We start from the raw sequence: 23,964 nt of genomic DNA, 5'->3' as shown, positions 1-23,964 counted from the left end.
CTGAGACATTCTACAAACTTTTGGGCTTGGGTTAGCAGTTGAGTAAAAAGCTTTAGATCTCTAGGTGTGAAACGGTCATGAAATAAATAGCGCCTAAGAAGGCCAACTAATGACTGTAATCGGGCTAATCAAGTAATCATCTAATTCTAATCACTTAATCTAAATCTAACAAAATCTAATGAAATCTAATGGAGTGGAGATATACAATCAATTTAGAATGATTTTAATAATTTTATTTTTATTAATTTGGATTCTTGAGTCTAGAGTAGAAGATGTAGATCTAGTTAATTACTATAATACTGGATTTTTATAGATCTAGATCTAGATTCTAGATCTAGAACTAGCTTACGATTTTCACGATTTTGACGAATTTCATAAACGCACAAAACCGAAACAGGAAGTGCAGACTGAACAACTCTAGTCAAATACACACATTTGTATATCCGCTGTTATCTCCCTTCAATTTTTGATCTAGTCTAGGCCAGCGACTTGTTTTATAATTATTTATTTATATATGGTTCCCAAAGTTTGTTGACATCAGTATCAAAATGTATTGAAAACGTTATAGATGCTGCACGATACAGCAGCAAAACTTCTGATCCTGAAGTAAATTAAAGTAAAAAAAACAAAAACAAAAAACAACTGACCCTGAGACTAAGCCAACTGTCCTGTCTATAAAAAAAAACTGACCCTGAGACTGCCCACTCTATCAACAACTGACCCTAACCCTAAGCCAACTGCCCTGTCTATAAAAAACAACTGACCCTGAGACTAAGCCAACTGCCCTATCTATAAAAAAAAAACAACTGACCCTGAGACTAAGCCAACTGCTCTGTCTATAAAAAAAACAACTGACCCTGAGACTAAGCCGACTGCCCTGTCTCTCCAACTTTTTGTTCTTCTCTGGCGCCCCAAACAGAATGTCGTCCCACCTGACCCTCCAGTTCATTTCTGCAAGCTCCGCCTCCAGCTTAATGTGTCTGATGACAAACAAATGGAGCTATATTTAGGCATTCATACAGAAATAAAATGCTATTTTGTCTTGTGAGTATGTGTAATCATGAAATAAAAAAAATATTGATATACACAACCTGTATATAAAGAATACAGCTATGAGAACAATTAGTAGTATCGATCCAAGAACGATGATGACGATACCATACTCAGGAAAAGGCTCTGGAATGAAATTACGAATACGATTATAATGTTATACATTTGCCTTTTATATGATGTCTCTACGATGTAGAGATGAAAGAGTTAATGTGACGATGTAGAGATGAATGGGTTAATGTGACGATATAGGGATGAATTGTTTAATATGACGATGTAGAGATGAAAGAGTTAATGTGACGATGTAGAGATGAATGGGTTAATGTGACGATGCAGAGAAGAATGGGTTAATATAACGGAACGATGTATGTAAAGATGAATTTACCTTCAGGTGGACATTTAGACCCGTCAAACCCGCATTTGGGCGTGTCAGGGGGCGGGGTCAGCCTGCCTCCAGCCCAGTGAATTGTTTTGTTTGGCACTGGTTCATATTTCTTCTGTTTCCCAAAATAATGGGCGACAACCTAGAGAGTAAATTAAAAAAAAAAACGAATCAGACAAAGACAGTAGTAATTATAAAACAAAACATTGGAGAATATATACAAAAAGAAACAAAAAACAAAAAGCAAATTCAAAATAAATTAAAAGAGTGAAGGAATTCAAAACAGAGAAAATATTAAAAACTTGACAGAAAAGGTCTAAGAGAAAGTAGGAAGATTTAAATAAAACAGAAATTATAAAAAAAAAACAACAACCATGATTTAAATGATTTGTTCGCTCGGTCTTCTACGTCGATTTTCAAAGAAATCCAAATCTAACATCATTCTTAAAGCGTGAACAAACAACTATGTCGGCAACCTTTTTGGACGGAAGAGCCAAATGTTACAATTTACCAAATATCCCAGTTTTTAAAGAGCCACTTACATTTTTATCTCAATATTATGATATTTGATTAGTATTATAATTTATATATATATATATATATATATATATATATATATATATATATATATATATATATATATATATATATATATATATATATATGTATATATATATTAAAATAAATAGCTTAAAATATGAAATAATATTTATTCAAATAAAAACATTAAAAGTATTAAAGAATTTTATCTAGCTCTGCTAGAATAATAAAATTAGTAATCAAATTATATAACTTTATTATTATTTACAACCTTACTCATAACTTGTTTTCAGTTTCAAGCACGCCTCTAGATTTTTATTTGTTTGTTGGCTTCTATACTTTGTATAATATTCATGCAAGAAAACGCTTGCTTGCATGAATATGTTGACCCGAAGATCTACAGTACTCTGCCAACTTCGTCACCTTACTGTTGCATCCTGCAAGACTTTCCCATGCGTCACATAGTAGGGCCTCAACTCGCAGCATTTCTTTTAGAGCTGTCCAGTTGTACAGCGTAACGTGCATGTTTTACTGGATACCCAAATCATCTAACTTGCTCTTGAGATCTGTGAACTTACCGCTCCACAAATCTTTCGTTTTCAAATCTAGCAATTTAACTTTGAAGCGAACCAGCATCACTCCAAATAGCTCAAAGTTAATCTCATTCGTTTTTGTGATGTGAGAATCTACTAAGAACGTCAGAGTGCTTGCATTTGTTTTGAATTTCTCAAATCTCTCAGTTAATCCATTCTTCATTATGTTTATAGTATGGCTGAATGATTCATGTTAACAGTAGCGTTGGTTTTATCATGATATATTTTTCAGATTTTTCAAAATAAAGCAATTTAACTCTCTCCGGCGTTAATGAAGTAATTTTTTTTTTCCGAAACAATCATCTTCTTCAAGCAATGCATAGGCTGGGTTTTCCATTCAATACAGTTTTACATTCATTTCGTTTAGTTTCTTTGTGATATCCACAATGAAGTTGAACGTTTCAATCCGGGATAGATAAGTCAATAGAAAGTACACTGCAATAGGGCGTAACAAATTATTCTAATAGAAAAGCGAGTGTTTATTGTTTATTATTTTATTGTTCATTACCGAGCGTTACAGAAAAAAATATTTTTATGAGTTTTGAAAATAAAACAATTATTAATATGTGTTTATGGAGCTGAAGAGCCGCATCTCGACATCAAAAGAGCCGCATGCGGCTCGCGAGCCGCAGGTTGCCGACCCTTGGTCTAGGTGCCAATCTTTTCATTAAGTAGTTACAATTGAGTCGAGTTTTGTCATTTTTTAATACCTTAAAATCAATTATTCTAAAATTATTAACATACCTGCGATCTTAATACGCGATCTTAAGAAATAAGCAATACTTCTAGATTTTGTTGCGTTATTACTTGCAAGATAATAATTGTTAAAGAACGAAGCAAATCGACGAAGGCAGTTTCTTGGAAACAAAAAGTGTAGGGGAAGTAATCTCGTTTCTTTAAAATAAATATTAATTTTCCTTGTTACCTCCCTTGTAATGTAAACGTTTACTAGCAACCAAAATATATGGTTTTCTTTTATTGTTCGTTAGTTCTACAACATTTGTTCGTTGCCTGTTTAAGGTGTTGTAGGTGTTGATGAAGGTGTGTGTGTGTGTGGGGGGGGGGGGTGTATAAATTAATTTACGAACCTGGAGAGTAGTGGCACCGTAATGTCATTAGTGAACTGACGTCACTATTGACACCTTTAATGTACTGGCGTCACTAATGAACTGTAACGACACCTTTAATGTGTCGACGTCACTATTGACACCTTTAATGTGTCGACGTCGCTATTGACACCTTTAATGTACTGACGTCACTATTGACACCTTTAATGTGCTGACGTCACTAATCTCCTAACACGTCTAATGACACGAAGCCACTAATTATCTGATTTAAAAAGATGGTCTGTGTGCCGTACTTTAGGGAATGGTTTGATTTATTGCGGATTTAGGTCATAACATAACACTCAATTAATATCGTTTTATTTCAATAATTTAGCATTACCTTGCTCAGATTATTAATTAGATAAAGCTATGAAATATGGAATGTAGCACAAAAATGTAGCTCTAATTATCCTTAAAACATATTTATAAAAAACAAAATTGGTAACGAAATATTTTCCCTTTATCTGAGTACAGTTTATAGAAACACATTATATATTTACAAATACAGAAATAAAACAAATACATATAAGATGTAACAGTATCGCGTTAATTACATTAAATTTTCTTTAATGATAACACGCATCAAAAAACTTGTGAAACGAAAATTAACAATTACATTTATCCTTGTCGTATACGTATGCGCAGTTTTATTGCTTTCGTAAATAACTTAATTACAGATCAAGCTAATTATTCTTGTAAAACGAAGAGAAGATCAAAGTAAATTAAACTACAAAGACAACGACTGGCCAACCGCACTGGGCGATAAAGAAGGGTAGTTGTTTCAACAAATTGTTAGCGATATCGAAACAAGCTTTTGGAGGCGCTAAAATTAACTTTTGAAGTTACAGAGACATGTTTATGGTGGGTTTGTATCCTTTTGAAGTCATCGCGTTAATTTAGTTATTTCTGTACAGCTTATTCGTTGATGTTTTATCCTAATCAAACATCAAATAACAGGGAAAGTGTGGTTCAATACTGAATCATAATCGATTACCTCAAACTTGTGTGTTTCTGGATTGAGGTCAAGCAGTGAATAGTCGGCATTTCGATCTCCGTTGGCATCGATACTGACATTTCCTGTAATACCTATAGACAAAAATATAAAAAAATAAACGGTGGATTTGCTTTGAAAACACGAAAACGGGAGAAAAACAAAATGACAAATGGGTTTTTCTTTTATTAAAGGACAAATAAAAATCGTCAATACCAAAGTATCAAATTATTTTTCTGCGATTTCATAGACATCATCACATACAAGCAGTGTTTCTTCCAGACTTTTTACTCCGGGGGGGGGGGGGGGGAGAGACATTCTTCGGGGGGGGGGGGGACACTGGTAAAAGTATATATTTTCTATATAAATTATATAAATTTAATTTCGTTCGAGGGGGGGGGGGGCGGTACATTTTTTCGGGGGGGGGGGGGGGGGTCTTCGCCCCCTCGAAGAGATGCCTGGAAGAAACTCTGCTTACAAGAGTAAAAGTTAACCAATCAAATTGCAAGAAAACAGTAACCCCGCAAATGTATTTTACCAATTCGTTTAGCGAGACAAATAAGTTCTAATTGTACTTCAAGTAACGCAGCAATAAAAGAACTGTTCTGTTGACAACTTCAGAAGTCTGGATGTAGCATGGCCTTGGTAGAGCTAATAGCGAAACCTTATCAAGTCTGCCTGCGTTAGTAATGAGCGCAAAATCGATGTAAGGGATTCGGCTCTAAATTTTTAAATTTTTAACAGTGCATTTCATCTGCTCTACAGCTACTTATATATATATATATATATATATATATATATATATATATATATATATATATATATATATATATATATGTGTGTGTGTGTGTGTGTGTGTGAGTGTGTGTGTGTGCGTGCGCGCACAAATTCTTGAAAGGATCCCTAAAAGTAAAAGTTATCTAATATTACGCTAATCATGACTATGCACTCTTGTCGCTTTATTTATACAATGTCCAAGTTTTTAATTCAATAAAAAAACAACAACAATTTTAATTTTTAAAATGTTTGGGAAACAACTGCCGCCCTCCCCATGACTATCGTCACTTACGCCCCTGTATTTTGGACAAAACAAATCATATTTCAATTCCACAATAAAAATGGCAAGCGGTGTATTGATTCCATTGTGGGGTTGAGATCTTTTGTTTAAATCGATTAGTCCTGTTTGCTGGTCAGTGACTGTGGACATTGTTTTTTTTTTTTCGCGCTGCTCAGCTCTGATTGATAAGTGCGATAAATTGTGTTTCACACCACGCGATCGCGTCAGTGCAGTGGATGGCCAAGGGGAAATAATCGGCACTGGTTATTGAATCGTGTACGGAATACCGTTTTGGTCAACTTTGTGGTAATGAAAAAAAAAGAAGAAAATGTGAAACGAAAAATGTTATTTTAAACCAGAATAATTGTTGATAATGTCTTATGTGCAAAGTTTCTTCCAGGCATTTTTTCGGGTATCGCCCCCCCCCCCCCCCCGGAAATTTTAGACCCCCTCCAGAGAAAAAAGTCTAGAAGAAACACTGCAGATATGCTAGAAAGGAGTGGGTGTGGTCGTGTGTGTGTGTGTGTGTGTGTGTGGGAGGGGGGGTGAAGATTTTTGAGATAATGTGAGGGTTGTTGTGTACGGGTTTAAATAAATATTGCCATAAGGAGTGGGTCGGGTGTGAGTGGGTGGGTGTGGCTATTCGTTGTAGCCTCAGGCTAGATGGTGCTAGATGGTGCTAGATGGTGCTAGATGGTGCTAGATGGTGCAAGATGGTGCTAGATGGTGCTAGATGGTGCTAGATGGTGCTAGACGGTGCTAGACGGTGCTAGACGGTGCTAGAGTGTGCTAGATAGTTCTAGATGGTGCTAGATGGTTCTAGATAGTGCTAGATGGTGCTATTTTGACACAGCCAAGAACTCTAAACTAGTTAAAACGAATAAAAACGCATATGGTTGTTTATCCACAAGACAGCCATTTAGACAGCCTCCAGCAGTGAATTAAAATGTCTTTTTCAATGACCTCGACATACAGGGAGATGGTGTGGTCAGCATCATGCCCATCCGCCTTTGTTCTCCTAGCGTGATTCAGGTACCCATCAGGACTGGGTGAACTCATGAATGTCATAGAGATTATCTCCCTTCTTACATATCCTATATCAAGTCTCCCATCCCTCAAATGTCTTATTCCATCTTTTTATCATTAGATGATAAAAGTAAAGTTTCCCTTTCAAACCTGACGGTCTGTGGGGCAAGTGAAGTAGAGTTCACTTGTTTCTGTGACCTCGGCATATGAAGAGATAGTGTGGTCAGCGCCATGCCCAGCCGCCTTTACTTTCCGTTACGTCAGTTAGGTACCCATCAGAGTTGGGTGGACTCAGGACGTTCTACTGACTTGAACCCGGATTCGAACTCGAGACTTACGGGTTAGCAGTCCAGCTCTCTTCCGCTATACCACTCCGTCCCACCATAAGACAATACCCATCTAGTATTCCATCTTTCTCTCATCGTTTCTCCCATCTCAAGAACATATCCCATCTCTCTTTTATTATACCTAGCAACTAAAATCTCTTATTAAATTTTTCCCAAGTACCTTATCCCATATTATTATCCTTATTCCTCCCAACTAAAATACCATATTTACTATTACCCAATACCCTATTTGAATATATTATCCCATCTTTCTATCATTATATCTGTCTAATTAAATCTCGTATTCTATCTTTCTATCATTATACCTCCCTACTCAAATATCTTATTCCATCTCTCTTATCCACAATCTAATTGTCCATCGGATATCGCTCCCCCACCCCCTCCCCCCACCCCCGGGTGTGAATGGCGATCACACATGATTTCATCTGAATAGCTCTCACCCCTACCCAGTATCCAAGGCTTTACCTTGTTTAAGAATACAGAATTTCCCAGCAAGGGAGATCACCTAGAATACAGAATTTCCCTGCAAGGGAGATCACCCAACATTATCGTTAAGATCTAGCTGAAGAGCGCGCTGTTAAGGGGAGGTAATGTTGCAGTCTTGTAGGATGTTGTAGGGACAGGGATGTGCAGTGTTTTATTTTTCAAACTGTGTTTACGTGATGAATTCACATTTGGACACGTTTAGCTAGACATAGGCACTTTAGCAGACTGAGCGGATTTTAGGTAGGTTGGGCGTTTTTGGTAGATTGGGCATTTTGGTAGGTTGGGCATTTTGGTAGGTTGGGCATTTTTGATAGGTTGGGTATTTTTGTAAGGTTGGGCATTATTGTTAGGTCTGGAATTTTAGGTAGGTCCGGCAATTTGTTAGGTTGGACATTTTTGGTAGGTTGGGCCTTTTTGATAGGTTGGGCATTTTAGGTAGGTTGGGTATTTTTGATAGGTTCGGCATTTTTTTAGGTTGGGTATTTTTGTAAGGTTGGGCATTTTTGTTAGGTTGGGCATTGTTGATAGGTTTGGGTATTTTTGTTAGGTTGGGCATTTTTGGTAGGTTGGACATTTTTGGTAGAGTGAAGATTTTTTATGTAGACTGAATATCATTGGTAGTAATGGTAGTTAGACGTATTTAAAAAAAAAATGATTTGACAATTTTCCAATGATTTTTGGCAGATTGGAAATTTTTATGTAATCTGGACTTTATTGAAGGATTGGACATTTTTGACAGATTGGACATTTTTATGTAATCTGGACTTTATTGGAGGATTGGACATTTTTGGTAGATTGGACATTTTTATGTAATCTGGACTTTATTGGAGGATTGGACATTTTTGACAGATTGGACATTTTTATGTAATCTGGACTTTATTGGAGAATTGGACATTTTTGGTAGATTGGACATTTTTATGTAATCTGGACTTTATTGAAGGATTGGACATTTTTGATAGATTGGACATTTTTGACAGATTGGACATTTTTGGTAGATTGGACATTTTTGGTAGATTGGACATTTTTGGTAGATTGGACATTTTTGGTAGATTGGACATTTTTGGTAGATTGGACATTTTAATAGATTGGACATTTTGGTAGATTGAACATTTTTGGTAGATTGGACATTTTTGGTAGATTGGGCATTTTTAGTAAATTGGACATTTTTGGTAAATTAGACATTTTTGGTAAATTTCGCTTTGAAAGGTTGCGAAAAGTTTAGTAAGCATTGTTACAGTGGATATTTAAGATACATTAGATATTTTATGTAGACATGGACATTCTAGGTCCTGACATATGGATATTTTTAGTTAGAAGCAATTAGACATCTGGACATTTGGGGTAACTGACATATAGCTAAATCGGTAACAATATATCTAACTAAGAACTAACACAATACTAATATTGTTACCTGAAAGTCCTTTCTTATAAAATTCGTCTTAGGTGAGACCCAGCATTTTACCCCCCCCCCCCCCCAACTTTCCGCTAATCGTAACCCTATGAAAAATAACGCCCACCCCTCCCCCCGCCGAACACCAGGTACATGAACCACCTCCACACCCTCTGATGTCAAATTTATCGCTAACGTTTATTCTTTAATAGCATCCATCTTTTAAATAGAATTATTTAAAACGATAAAAAAAATCTGTGCATATCTATGCAACATTTTTGCATAATCGATACCTCCTTTAAGCTATCAGGCATGAAGGAAAACGTAGAAGTTGGATTCGTTTCTTTTTCTTTCGCATAGCCGGGAATCGTAATCGAGTACCATTAACTTCCGGATGTCGCGAGTATCGATGTTGGCTATTATATGACGTCTGGTCGTGACTCCGAAGACTGATGAAGAAATGGTGAGTCGCTTCCCATTCTCCTGTCATTTTTCTTCCGTCCCCTGAGCAAGGGGATAACTCTGGTGACAGTACTTAAACTGGCTGTGAGTTGTGTCCCATTTTAAATCGGTAGGCGGAAGCTAAGCGATCGTGAATTATTGTCCCTTATAATGCAACTACGCATAAAAAAAAAACATGAATAGGTTTTATGTTTTCTGAAGTAATTAGTAGATGAAATGTATTAAAACTGCTTTATTTACTACTAAATATTAAATTTTATTCTTTAAAATATCTAAATGGATTTAATTAATTAGTGATTTTTTTTGTGAAAAATCAACAATAATAAAAGCTTAACAAAAATAAATAAATAAAGAAGTACATCGCTGCATAGAATATGCAAACAAATAAATCTGTTCCTGACATTTACTTTAAGCTTTATTTATTGTATAGCCATAAACCAAAAGCCTACCCCTCACCTCATATAAAAAAAAATTGAATAGCTTTTATCGACAACCGTGAGCCATATTTAATTAAACTCCATGCCAGCATTCAAACAACCATTTTTTAATTACCCGCAATCAGCATGTTGACCTAATTACTCCACTAACAATAAACTAAATCATAAAATAATACTTAATAGCCAAGTTAACATTTCATAAAACCACTAAATGTATTTGATTATGGGACAAGCAAAATTTTAGCGAGGCATTTTATACTGCTGGATACTATATACTATATGGCAAATTACGAATACCAGTAACGGTTATTGGCCTTTGTTTTTCAACATTGAAAAATATTGCCCGTCAATACTAAAACTATTGTGCACTTAATCAAGTAGAGTTAATGTTTTTGTAATGAAAGGAGATTTTTTGACTAAATTAAATATATTTTACTTCAGAATTTTTAATTGTTTTAAGGAAATCTTTATTTTCTGTTAGTTGGCTATCCAAAAGACAAACTTCGGATAGTCGACATTCGGATAGTCGATCTTCGAATAGTCGGCCTTCGGATAGTCGTTCTTCGAATAGTCGGCCTTTGGATAGTTGGTCTTCGGATAGTCAGCCTTCCGGCAATCAGCTAATGTTGGAGTTCACCTTTAGCTGGTTGGCTTTGTTCATAGGACTCATTCGAGTCAAAGTCTGAATGTTTGCAGGCTTACCTGAAAATGTCTGTTAGAGTGGTGACTTCCGTCAAATGTCCGGTAGACTTTTGACCAACCTGTAAATGTCCGGTAGACTTTTGACCCACCTGTAAATGTCCGGTAGACTTTTGACCCACCTGTAAATGTCCGGTAGAGTGTTGACCCACCTGTAAATGTCCGGTAGACTTTTGACCCACCTGTAAATGTCCGGTAGAGTGTTGACCCACCTGTAAATGCCCGGTAGAGTTTTGACCCACCTGTAAATGTCCGGTAGAGTGTTGACCCACCTGTAAATGTCCGGTAGAGTGTTGACCCACCTGTAAATGTCCGGTAGAGTGTTGACTCACCTGTAAATGTCCGGTAGACATTTGACCCACCTGTAAATGTCCGGTAGAGTGTTGACCCACCTGTAAATGTCCGGTAGACATTTGACCCACCTGTAAATGTCCGGTAGACATTTGACCCACCTGTAAATGTCCGGTAGAGTTTTGACCCACCTGTAAATGTCCGGTAGACTTTTGACCCACCTCTAAATGTCCGGTAGACTTTTGACTCACCTGTAAATGTCCGGTTCCACATCCGGTTGGTGATGGCGATGCCGTCCGTTATAGAACCGTTCTCAGCCAGAGTCTCATTGAGGGCCATAGCGTATAAGAGCACAGCGTCATGGAAGGCACCGACAAAGGAATTCACCTGGTGGGGTGGGGGAAATAGATGGAGGTGGGGTGGGGGAGTAGGTGGGGGTGGGGGTGGGAAGTAGATGGGAGTGGGGGTTAGGTGTGTGTGGTAAAGGATGTATGTGGTGTAGGGGAGTAGGTGGGGTTGGGGATATATTGGGTGGGGGAGTAGGTGGTGTAGTGGCGTAGGGGGTGGGGGTGTAGGTGAGGGTGAAGGTGAGAAATGAAAAAATCAGAATTTATTTTATAATGGCTTTAGCAGAATTTTTTTTTGCATTGACTGTATGTAGCGGAAGTAATTATAAAAAGGATCTCAGAAAACAACAATAAAATGAATAAAGAACAATAACAATTAACAATTTTTTTTTGCAAATATTTTAAAAAAAAGACATAAACTATTGTTTTTTTGGAGGAGTGTGGAATATCGTGGGACATGTAGCTCGGTCAATGATTTAACAAAATAGGTGTTTCTTTTCTCAAGGTACGTGTAATGTTTTGTTTTGGAAATTAATTTATCTCCATCTCTTAGCACTTGAGAAAAGCCTTCTCTTTGTAGTGATAGCCCGCTCAAGTTCTACACCCCGCCGTCTTGAGACTTTTGGGTCTGTAGTCGTTCGCTCTAACCCCCAACCCTGCCAAATTATTCCGTTTCCAACGCAACTATTGGAAATATTGGAATTTATGAGGAAATAATGAAAAACTTATGTTATTTAAAACCGGTTGCTTATGTTAATGTTACTTTTAAGAATTAAGTCGGAATGCGTCTATCAAATATTCAAATGTTTTTTATATGAAAGGTTAAAAGGTCGATAATAATATTTCATGTTAAAATGAAGGGTGTAATGTAAGTTCTGCGTTTTTACACGTCTGAAACATTCCGGAAATGGGGAAAGATGGGGTAATATTTAAATTACAACGTGCAGAATTTGAGGGGAGGTGTACTCATCATTTTTCTATTTTAATCTAGAGAGGAAAAAACCTCTCGAAGTTTAGTAAAATAGTTTTAAAATTAGTGCTGAGTTTTACTAGCAGTCTGTTTTACATTGAAATATTAACAAGAGTAAAATAATTATAATTAATTAAATCATGCGAATTTACCCCAAGCGATCTAAAACTTAAACGAAATACTCCCAGTAAAACAATAAAGGCCTCCTATACGCTAACAGTATCTGAGGGAAAGATAAGGATGTAACTGATGGTTTTCATTCTTTTGTAATCAACTAGACGACAATGAAGTAGATTGGGCTCACTGATGATGTATGTCTGTACTATTGAAATAACGTGATGGGGTATCGTTCTATTGGTCAAGCTATGAAGCTCAGCGCTCGTTGAACTAAACGTATGCAAATATTGATGACGTACTACACATGTCAACGTCAAGCTACCGATCCCAGACAATCGTTCAGCATGTCTGGCCAGTGACCGGCAGTGACCGGCTCGTCTAACCGGCAGTGACCGGTTCGTCTGGCCAGTGACCGGCAGTGACCGGCCCGTCTGGCTAGTGACCGGCCCGTCTGGCTAGTGACCGGTTCGTCTGGCCAGTGACCGGCCCGTCTGGCTAGTGACCGGTTCTTCTGGCCAGTGACCGGCAGTGACCGGCTCGTCTGACCAGTGGCCGGCTCATCTGACCAGTGACCGGCTCGTCTGGCCAGTGACCGGCTCGTATGGCCAGTGGCCGGCAGTGGCAGGCTCGTCTGACCAGTGACCGGCTCATCTGACCAGTGACCGGCTCATCTGACCAGTGACCGGCTCATCTGACCAGTGACCGGCTCATCTGACCAGTGACCGGCTCATCTGACCAGTGACCGGCTCGTCTGACCAGTGACCGGCTCATCTTACCAGTGACCGGCTCATCTGACCAGTGACCGGCTCGTCTGGCCAGTGACCGGCTCGTATGGCCAGTGACCGGCTCGTCTGGCCAGTGACCGGCAGTGACCGGCTCGTCTGGCCAGTGACCGGCTCGTATGGCCAGTGACCCGCATCTGACCAGTGACCGGCTCGTCTGGCCAGTGACCGGCTCGTCTGGCCAGTGACCGGCAGTGACCGGCTCGTCTGGCCAGTGACCGGCTCGTCTGGCCAGTGACCGGCTCGTATGGCCAGTGACCGGCTCGACTGGCCAGTGACCGGCTCGACTGACCAGTGACCGGGAGTGACCGGCTCATCATGCCGATGACCGGCTCCTCTGGCCAGTGACCAGCCCTCAGTATTCAAATACGGCTCAGGAGGTAATTAAGCAAGTCCAGATTTGATGATGACACGGGTCAAGCGAGAATGGGGGGAGGGGGGGGGGGCAAACAGTTGATGGGGGTAGCTAATGTCGGATGTTGTACATATGATGGTATAATGGGCGCTAATGTTGGATGTTGTACATATGATGGTATCATTGGCGCTGATGTTGGATGTTGTACATAAGATGGTATAATGGGCGCTAATGTTGGATGATGCACATATGATGGTATAATGGGCGCTAATGTTGGATGTTGTACATATGATGGTATCATTGTCGCTGATGTTGGATGTTGTACATATGATGGTATCATGGAAGCTAACGTTGGATGTTCCGCAGATAATAGTGGCACTAAAGTTGGATGATTTACACGCGTTAGATGTGCCGATCTATTGTATAGTTGAGGTTTTCTCATGGAGAGGTTAATGTGTTTTCTTTGGTTAATGTTGTGTTATGTAGTTTAGTTAATGTTGTGTTATGTAATTTGTTTAAAGTTGTGTTATGTAATTTGGTTACTGTTGTGTTATGTAATTTGGTTAATGTTGTGTTTTGTAATTTGGTTAATGTTGTGTTTTGTAATTTGGTTAATGTTGTTAGCTTTCGTTTGTTTGAGGATAAATAGACTTTCACAGTACACAAAAATCACCATCGCCAACACCAAGAAACCAACATCATCCCAAACTAAAACAACATTGCCAACACCACCAAAAACATTAGCACACGCATCGCCATCACCACCATACACAACATTATCAGCAGCACAAGAAACAAAAACCACCAGCCAAGCAGCAACAACATACCATCAACCACAACCATCATCATCACCATCATCACCACAAACCTTACCAACCACTACCACTACCATCATCATCACCATCATCACCACAAACCTAACCAACCACTACCATTATCATCACCATCATCACCACAAACCTTACCAACCACAACCATCATCATCACCATCATTACCACAAACCTTACCAACCACAACCATCATCATCACCATCATCACCACAAACCTTACCAACCACAACCATCATCATCACCATCATTACCACAAACCTTACCAACCACAACCATCATCATCACCATCATCACCGCAAACCTTACCAACCACAACCATCATCATCACCATCATCACCGCAAACCTTACCAACCACAACCATCATCATCACCATCATCACCGCAAACCTTACCAACCACTACCATCATCATCACCACCAAAATAATACCAACCACAACCATCACCCACCTCACCACAAAACTTGACAGCTACAACCTTTACCATCACCATCACTATCACACTAACCAACCATCATCATCACTACCACAACACCACCACCCACAACACCACCACACCACCACCACACCACCACCCACAACGATCCTTACCTCATCCTCCCCGTAGGTAAAATTCGGGTACATCTCCATGGTCCTGGCCTTGACCTCATTAGAGAAGTGCCGGTACTCGGCGGTGGTGGGTAGCCTCAACGTGACGGTCATCAGGCTCTCGTAGGCCTTCAGTGCCTTGTTGTTCCTCTCCTCGGTGTCGGAGGCACGGTACCAAGGCTTCTCGCTCGCCACCTTGCTGCAGGGCAGAGGCAGACGTGCACGTGTTACATCACATCATGGTAGGGGTGGGGGGGGGGGGAGTGGCGTAGGTTTTGTCATGGGGAGTGTTTGCAAAAATTGTTGGAAAATTGGGAAGGGAGTGGTTATATATTAGGAGATGTGTTATCTATTATATTATTTTTAAAAAGGGTTGCTACAAAAGTTTGTGTTGTATGGGTGAGACCCATTAGATATGAGGGAATTCTTAATACACGAGGGGGAAATATGCGAAAAGTGAGTGACTGATGCAACCCTCAACCCTCACCCAGGGGTAAACCTCTGTAACCCCTCCAAAAGATCCACCTCTCTTCACCCACCAAAAGGTCCACCTCTGTAACCCCTCCAAAAGAACCACCTCTCTTCACCCACCAAAAGGTCCACCTCTCTTGACCAAACAAAACGTTTTCTTCTTTACTTCTTTAATTCCGACAAATAGGTCCACCTCTCAACATCCACTAAAAGGTCCATCGCTCTACAATTCCCCTCTCCCTCCACAAAATTCCACCTCTGTAACCACACCAAAAGGTCCACCCCTCTACCCCCCAAAGGTCCACCTCTCAACATCCACCAAAAGGTCCCTCCCTCTACCCCCCCCCTCCACCCATAGGTCCACCTGTCCAGCCTGTGACTGACCTGCTGAAGAGGTCAACGTTGAAGAAGACGTACTCGCCGTTGTCGAAGTTGAGCTCGTGTGCCTTGATCATGATGTTCCTCACGGTGTTGGGGGAGGCACACATCACCACAACTGGTGACACAAGAGAGTCATAGTTACATGGTGTTGGGGGAGGCACACATCACCACAACTGGTGACACAAGATTGTCATAGTTACATGGTGATGGACGTTACATGGTGACTGGTGACACAAGGGAGTCATAGTTACATGGTGATGGACGAGGGTGACATGGTCACTGGTGACACAAGAGAGTCATAGTTACATGGTGATGGACGAGGGTGACATGTTCACTGGTGACACAAGAGAGTCATAGTTACATGGTGATGGACGAGGGAGACATGGTAACTGGTGACACAAGAGAGTCATAGTTACATGGTGATGGACGAGGGAGACATGGTAACTGGTGACACAAGGGAGTCATAGTTACATGGTGGTGGACGAGGGAGACATGGTGACACACGTAATGTGTGGTGAGACATACATGACCGCCTCTCACTCCTACAGTCTCAAGATCGGTATACGAACCCACGACTTTCGGGTGTGCAGTTATAAACTCTACCATCTTACAACGCCGTGCCCGATTTAGATTATATTGTGTATTAATGTGTCAAAACAGTATCTTTAACTTCCTGACTATAAAATAGCCTTTCATAATAAAGTAATATTATTGTAAAAGTTATTGTTATTTCATTAAAAATATTCTCATATTGTAAATACATAAATTATGATAAAATCTTAATTTATAATTTAAACATGAATAACAAACAATAATAATTATATATACAACATATAATTTTAAGTTTAGACAATAGACAAAACAATCATTTACTCATTGGTGGGATTGGGTGTGTATGTGGGGGATTGGGGGAAAAGGAGTGGTAAAATAGCTCGAATCCAAAGTTCAACTAAATCCCACATAAACACAGCCCCACAATCATTCTCTCAACATAACAATCCCAATCATTGCAATAGCGGCAGATCATTAGCCTTGCTGTTACTCGCTGTAATATATACACACCATAAACTGAGTTGTATATAAACACATACCCTACACACCAACTGGATTTAGTATACACACACTGACTGACTTATATATAAGCAAACACACTTCACCAACTGGATGCACACACCACACGCTAGTAAATAGCGTGCCACCAGCCCAATAACACGTTATGTTATTTATAAAACTAATATTCCAAATTACAACACACTTTCACAAAAATGGCGAGCAGGTTCTACAAGATCTGCAGAGTACTTTAAGTGGAAGATCAGATTGTCTTGAACACGATCTAGTGAATGTAGAGTACACTACGTGATCTAGAACCAATTAAGTATATTGCAGGGGAAGTAGGGTTAGGCTCTTTCTACCACCGTACTCATTAAGTTATCCTGAAAACTGGGAACCGAACTAGGGAATTTGGGTTAACAAGCGAATGCTCTATATCTCCGCCACACGTCACACCATACCATTCATGAAATTTGTTGTGTTATATTCATCGCGTTTTTCTCAGTCTTCTTTGTCGTCGTTCTTGATATTATCTATATAAGCCTAGATACGACCCTATCCTTATCTGTTCTATTGTCTCCATTTCGCCCATACTTTATAGTTTGGCACCTCGTACATTCGATCTCCCCTCCCCACCCTCCATTCACCCCCCCCCCCCAGTACCCCACTTACCCTAACCCTATTCACCACGGAAGCTTCCATTCTCTTACGTCTAAACTAATTCAATCACGTTCAATTACGTCCCTTTGTATCTTTTCAACCAATGGAATCGTTCCCGTGACGTCATTCCATTATTAGTAATAATTCACCCCCCCCCCCCCACGATTTATAACTCGGTTTTTGTTTTGGGGTGAGGTTATCCCGAGCTATAAATAGATGAGTTGTATAGGTAGGATTAATTGAGTACAGAGATGTACTCAACTGAAGAGGTGGGAGGGGCACATTGTTGTGGTAGTTTCGTTCAGGGCTGGTGCTAAAAATAGAAACATTTTTGTACAGGTATGGACAGGTGAGTAAATCGTGACAAAAGCTTCGACACCTGTAGTGGTTCAGAGGATGCTGGGTGAGTACTGTAGGGTACTGGTTGGGTACTATGGTAGTATTGGATGGGTACTATAGCGGCACTTAAAGAGTACTGGAGGGGTAGATGTACTGGATGAGTACTCTTGGGTACTGGATCGGTATTATAGGGGTACTGGATGGGTACTATAAGGGTACAGTATGGGTACTGTAAGGACACTATATTGGTAGTGTATGTTTACTAGAGGATTACTGTAAGGGTACTAGATGGGTACTGTAAGGGTACTGATGGGTACATTAGGGGCACTGGATGGGTACTGTAAGGGCAATGGATGTGTACTGTGAGGGTACTAGATGGATACTGTAAGTGTACTGTTAGGGTACTGTAAGGGTACTATAGGGGTACTGGATGGGTACTAGGGGAATGTTGCAATAGTGTTATATTCTTGCTATTGGTGAGACATCAATATATTCATGCAATACCCTCCTTGTACCCAAACAACTTAAAGATATATATCACAGTCCTTATGAGCCGCAGTAGTAATTATATGTAATCTATATGTATATGTTCGCTGTAAATATACTCTATATTCATCTGCTAGTTGTACTCTGTTTATCTGTAAGATGTACTATAAATTTATCTGCTGGACAGGGCGTATTCACGCCATTTATATTTTAAAAGTAAATATTCTCCAAATTTATCTTTAAATGCACTCTAATTTTATCCGTCTTCAGTAGTGCGGTCAAGCATTATTCGTGTTTCCCATATTTGTTTCCCAACAGAAAATAAAAAATTTGACAACGATTTGACGACAAAAGACAAACAGCAAAAGTCCACCTTCCCATGATTCACTGATGCAGTCAAGTGTAAACACACCCTCCCCCTCCCTCATATTCCCTTCATCAGTCCCAGCACGTACCCCAAGAGTACATTCCTTAAACTGTACGCATTATGTGGTGGGTCGTTTACTACAATAGTGAAGGGAAATCTTGCTTTAAAATAATTGGGGGTTTGAAGTATGAAAATAACAGCCGCCTGTGTTTGATGGTAGCTACCATCTCTTTGATGGTAGTTACCATCTCCTTGAAGGTAGCCATCACAGCGATGGAGCTGAAAGAATGATGTTGTGTAATTGGAACTACGTCAGAAGAAGCGGTTGTTGTAGTTGAGTTACAAAGCAGAGGTTTATTTGTGTGGGTTTGATGTCGTCTAGAGAGCGGGTAAAACCAAAATATAAAAAAAAATATCAGAGAAACTGTTCAAAAATTAGACCTGGGGCTTATGGATGCTTTCAGAACAATAAATGCTTAATACAACACGTAAATGTACAAGGTCTAAATTTAAAAAAAAAAATTAATTTTATCGAGTTATACCAGATTTTAAAAGCGTGTACAAAATGTTATTTTATTGTTCATATACATTAAATAATGACATCGTTTAAATAAAAAAAAACTCCAGGGTAGATATCTTAGGTACTATTTTATGCCCTAACCCAAAATCCAAAATCTAACTTTAAATTAACCGAATTTTAATACCATTAAACAACTGCAACTCTATCGAACTCTAAACTTTAATCCAACCCAACTCACTACCCTAACTCTAACCTTATAGCCTTGTAAAACCAGAACTACCCATCATCCTATCACTAGCGCAACAAATCCAATACTAGCCTTCGATCTATCACTAAACAAACGGCCTGGGCTCCAGATTTCCTCTAACAAGAACCTGGAACATTTCTGGAACATTTCTCTAAGTCCTAATCCTGCGACATGACTTTCATGGGCTCGAGGGGATTACGTCACAATTGCCCCAGGGAGAGGCGCCCGCTTGGTGGTACAAAAAACTATTTCAAGAAAAAAGTTTTCTAATTAAAATGAAATTATTTTTTGTTGACTGGTTAAGTCGTTGTATGTATTCAGACAAAATATTTGACAGATGTATCTATAAAACTGAGCTAAAAAATAAATTTTAAGTTGAAAAGAGGTTGTAGATAAATAATAAAAGTTGTCTTTAATTAAGCGACATTTTGGGGGAGGGGTGGGGGTGAGTTGAGGAAGGGGGTGGGGTAGTGGAGGAGATGGTGGGGTAGTGGAGAAGGGGGTGGGGTAGTGGAGAAGGGGGTGGGGTAGTGGAGGAGATGGTGGGGTAGTGGAGGAGAGGGTGGGGTAGTGGAGGAGAGGGTGGGGTAGTGGAGGAGAGGGTGGGGTAGTGGAGGAGAGGGTGGGGTAGTGGAGGAGAGGGTGGGGTAGTGGAGGAGAGGGTGGGGTAGTGGAGAAGGGGGTGGGGTAGTGGAGGAGAGGGTGGGGTAGTGGAGGAGGGGGTGGGGTGAGTTGAGGAGGGGTGGGGTAGTGGTGGAGATGTTCATAGAGAGAAGTCGTGATGAGTACAGGTTCAGGCTAGATTGCTCAATGACACCCTAACTCTACTTCATCTGTCGTGTTTACATATCGTTAGCGAAACTGGAATAATTGGGAGGCGGGTATTAAAGCGTTACTTAAGGGTTAATATAAAAGCAATGCACCATGTTCTGCACATAAGGGGACTGAAGCGGCCATTGGCTACTAACACGAGAATAGTTAAATCGGTACAGACGTGATCAAAAGAAAGTTCGCGTTAATTCACGAGATTATGCGTCTGCCTCTATGTACTATTTTTAGCTTCACAGAACATAGTCTATAAGAACATTTGTAAGAACCCGATAGAACAATAAGTATATATTTGATTACCTCAAAGTAACGACTAATATCTGTTTTAATTTTTTTTTATCATCATTATGCTAATTAAAAAGTATTTCTACTAATTATTTGTTCCGACCATTCAAAAACTTTTTTTTCTGATTTCTCTTCATGTAAACCAATCAGACATGTTTCTTTGAATATGTTTTCACTCTTCGGGAGATTAGACATCATTTATTTAGTAATCCTTTCTTTACCCAAACTCAACATCACTAGTTGGACTATTAGTTACTCACAGAAAGTAAATTTACACAATAACGTGCAAAAAAGTACAATTTGCACTGTATTTCAAATTGACGAAAATTAGGATCACAAAAAAAAATAAAAAAATTCAAAAAGTTCAAAAGAAATCAAATTTGCTTTTAGTTGCTTTTAGTTTTTTTTACACAAAAAAAAGCAAATATATGCAGTAACGTGGAAAAAAGTACGATATGTCATGTATTTCAAAATGGCAAAAAATTAGGATATCTGAAAAAACTTACAAATAGATCAAAAGAAACCAAATAGAAAATAAATACTTTACTCTCTAAAAAAAACATAATTTTAAACTCTGTTTTCGAGTTGTAATAAATAGCTTCTGGTAGGTCCCATAAATAGAGCTTTGATGTGACGTCATAAACAGTCTCCCCCCCCCCCCCCCAAACACACATACACCCAGTCACCCCTAGTCTGCGCGCTTTAAGGTCTATTTAGCCGAAACGAGTCTCCGGGCAAAAAAAAAAATCATCCCAGCTCTACGTAGTTATAAACTAATTAGAGGGCGATAACTTGTTTTGTCCGCCCCGCCGCCGGTATGATTAATTACGTAATTAATTAGATTTCCTGACTGGAAGCGCGCGTGCAGAAGACGCTCACGGTGCGGGGGCGTCTCCCCGATGAGCGCGCTCCGACTTAAAGCGGACTGTGATCAACTAAAAGACCCCCCCCCAGTATGCCGAGGTAAACCATCGCCCCCCCCAGCCTTATGTATGCATGCTGTCTGTCTGCTGTCTGTCTGTCTGCCAGGGACCAGTGATTCTTCCAGACTTTTTTCTCCGGGGGGGGGGGGGGGGGCTAAAATTTCAGGGGGGGGGGGGTGGAAACTGTTAAAAGTACATATTTTCTAAATAAATTCGATTTCGTTTGGGTCGGGGGTGGGTGTAGGGGTGGGTGGTTTGGGGTGGGGGTTGGGAGGGGGTAAACTTTCAACGGGGGGGGGGGGGGGGTGGCGGCCCCCAGAAGAGAAGAAATTCTGCTATGGACTAGGTAAAGTTTTCGACACCGGGGGCGCATAATTGATTCGTGTATATCAAATTATATAAAAATATATTGCTATCAGTCCTATCTTTAGTACGACAGTGTTCGTCTTTGCTCTGTACAAGGAGAGTTTTTTTTTTCTAACAAGTGGTTTTTAAATCTCAATGCTGATAGATGTTATTTGCCGTAATCCCCCACTCAACTAATCTCGATTCCGTGTGTATCATCCTGTATTTTATTTCCTTTTTTTTCATTTACCATGAAATTTTATCAAACAGTACGGTATAGACCTATCTATCTACCCTAGATAAGAAGCTAGGTCGTGATTCTGGACACATAAATATATGTCTATATCAAGAGCCTCCTGATAATAGCCCAGTCGTACAGCATCTATAGCTGATAGCACAGTCTTTGTGTTGTAAAACTAGGTAACTGTTTGATATAGTAAACTAGACTGCTGTATACTACGTAACTGTGTAAGATAGTAAAACTACGCTGCTGTATACTACGTAACTGATATAGTAAAACTAGACTGCTGTATACTACGTAACTGATATAGTAAAACTACACTGCTGTATACTACGTAAATGTTGGAGGTACGTCCCTAAAATATATGTACAGGGCAGCTGTTTCAGGGCAGGGTACCACCGTTGTCAGTAGAGTTTTAATATTCAGTCAGGACTTTTCAGTCAGGACTTCTTCAGGTCAGGGATTAACAGAGATTTATAATCCAGCGTACACGGCATGAGTGGGACCAACAGGTTTCAACAATATTTAGTCCATAAAAAAACAGGGGCCACAAAGGAATGATGATGATGATGATGAAGAAAAAAGCAACACAATCTCGTTCATACTTTCATCACAGTTTAGATCTAGGTCAGTGCACATTGTATCGAGGCTATAACATCCCCTCCCCCCCCCCCTCTTAAAATATACATAATCCCCTGAAAATTATAGACACCCCGTAAAAAATGTGGAAACATAGCTACCTCTCTCAAGCTGATCTGCTGACATTATAGTCAAGTTCTGTGTATGAATAAATAAACTGTGATAGCTCAGTACTAGTCGGCAAGGGTTCTTGTACATATCTCACTAGGGTAGGGGGTAGGGGCACTTGAAACTTCCGGTATGGAGAGGGGGGGAGACTGGCTCGACAACGGTTAAATATATTTTTTCTATTTAAACAAAATAATTTTTCTATTTCTTCCGAGGTGACAGTAAACGTGTTGCAAGTTGCCCCCTGGAAAGATGCCTGAAAGAAACACTATCGGTAGTATAAGCTCTATTAAGCTCTTAAAAATAAACTGCAATAGCTCAGAACACAGAGTCAGTAGGTTTAAGCTCCGTGCTAAGCTCATCACTTAACGACAGCAGCAAGATGAATTAAAAAAGTCTAGCTCGCCTACATGATTCTTGGAATAGATTGACATAGGCACCCGGGGGGAAAGTTGAAAGTAAAGCAGACCATAATTATGTTAGGGCCACTGGAAATATGGTTACAGATAATTACCAAGTGAAATTGTGTACATAGATGTACACTTCCTATGTCAGGGTGACCTAGCAACGTTTTTAGTACAGTTAAGTCAATCTTCGCAAGACGGAATGTCAGGGTGGGATTACATTCCAAGTGGTATCACTGTTGGGGCGGGCTAGGGTTGGTGCAGGATAGGGTTGGCTCAGGATAGGGTTGGCGCAGGATAGGGTTGGCGCAGGATAGGGTTGGCGCAGAATAGGGTTGGCGCAGGATAAGGTTGGCGCAGGATAGGGTTGGCGAAGGATAGGGTTGGCGCAGGATAAGGTTGGCGCAGGATAGGGTTGGCGAAGGATAGGGTTGGCGCAGGATAGGGTTGGCTCTATAGTTCTGTTTAGGTTGTCTTTAAGTAAACCACTGGTGTTATTAGTTGAAGTACTCACCACCTTGGTAAATCTACCTCTAGCCGACATACATATATATATATATATATATATATATATATATATATATATATATATATATATATATATATATATATATATATATATATATAAACATTATTAAAGTCGTGTTTTAATGTTATTTCTGACCAGTTTAATTAGTTCAGTCAACAATTTTATTTAACCATCATTGTAGTCTAACACACAAATCTATAACTAATCAGTTCAGTATTGTTGAATAGCTAGTTTCTTTCAAGAAAGTGCTTTGATTCTGTGAGCATTTTTTTGCGTGTTTTGACAGTCGGCTAAAAA

General features: G+C 39.6%; 1 protein-coding gene across 1 annotated transcript in view; it reads right to left on the bottom strand.

Moving 5' to 3' along the window:
• Positions 1 to 23,964, bottom strand: part of LOC131936349 (atrial natriuretic peptide receptor 1-like) — a 76,098-nt gene that overhangs the window by 11,173 nt on the left and 40,961 nt on the right. Inside the window, exons 3-9 of the mRNA XM_059293289.1 lie at positions 15,700 to 15,811; positions 14,848 to 15,043; positions 11,109 to 11,244; positions 4,666 to 4,757; positions 1,436 to 1,574; positions 1,092 to 1,176; positions 857 to 980 (exon numbers count right to left, since the gene is read on the bottom strand). Of these exons, the coding sequence (XP_059149272.1) occupies positions 857 to 980; positions 1,092 to 1,176; positions 1,436 to 1,574; positions 4,666 to 4,757; positions 11,109 to 11,244; positions 14,848 to 15,043; positions 15,700 to 15,811 (884 nt within the window). The remainder of the gene's footprint in view (positions 1 to 856; positions 981 to 1,091; positions 1,177 to 1,435; positions 1,575 to 4,665; positions 4,758 to 11,108; positions 11,245 to 14,847; positions 15,044 to 15,699; positions 15,812 to 23,964) is intronic.

This window comes from Physella acuta, unplaced genomic scaffold (genome assembly GCF_028476545.2).
Source record: "Physella acuta isolate Inbredline_101_S28 unplaced genomic scaffold, ASM2847654v3 ptg000014l, whole genome shotgun sequence".
Classification (NCBI taxonomy): domain Eukaryota; kingdom Metazoa; phylum Mollusca; class Gastropoda; family Physidae; genus Physella; species Physella acuta.
This window is presented reverse-complemented; position numbering and strand designations above follow the sequence as displayed.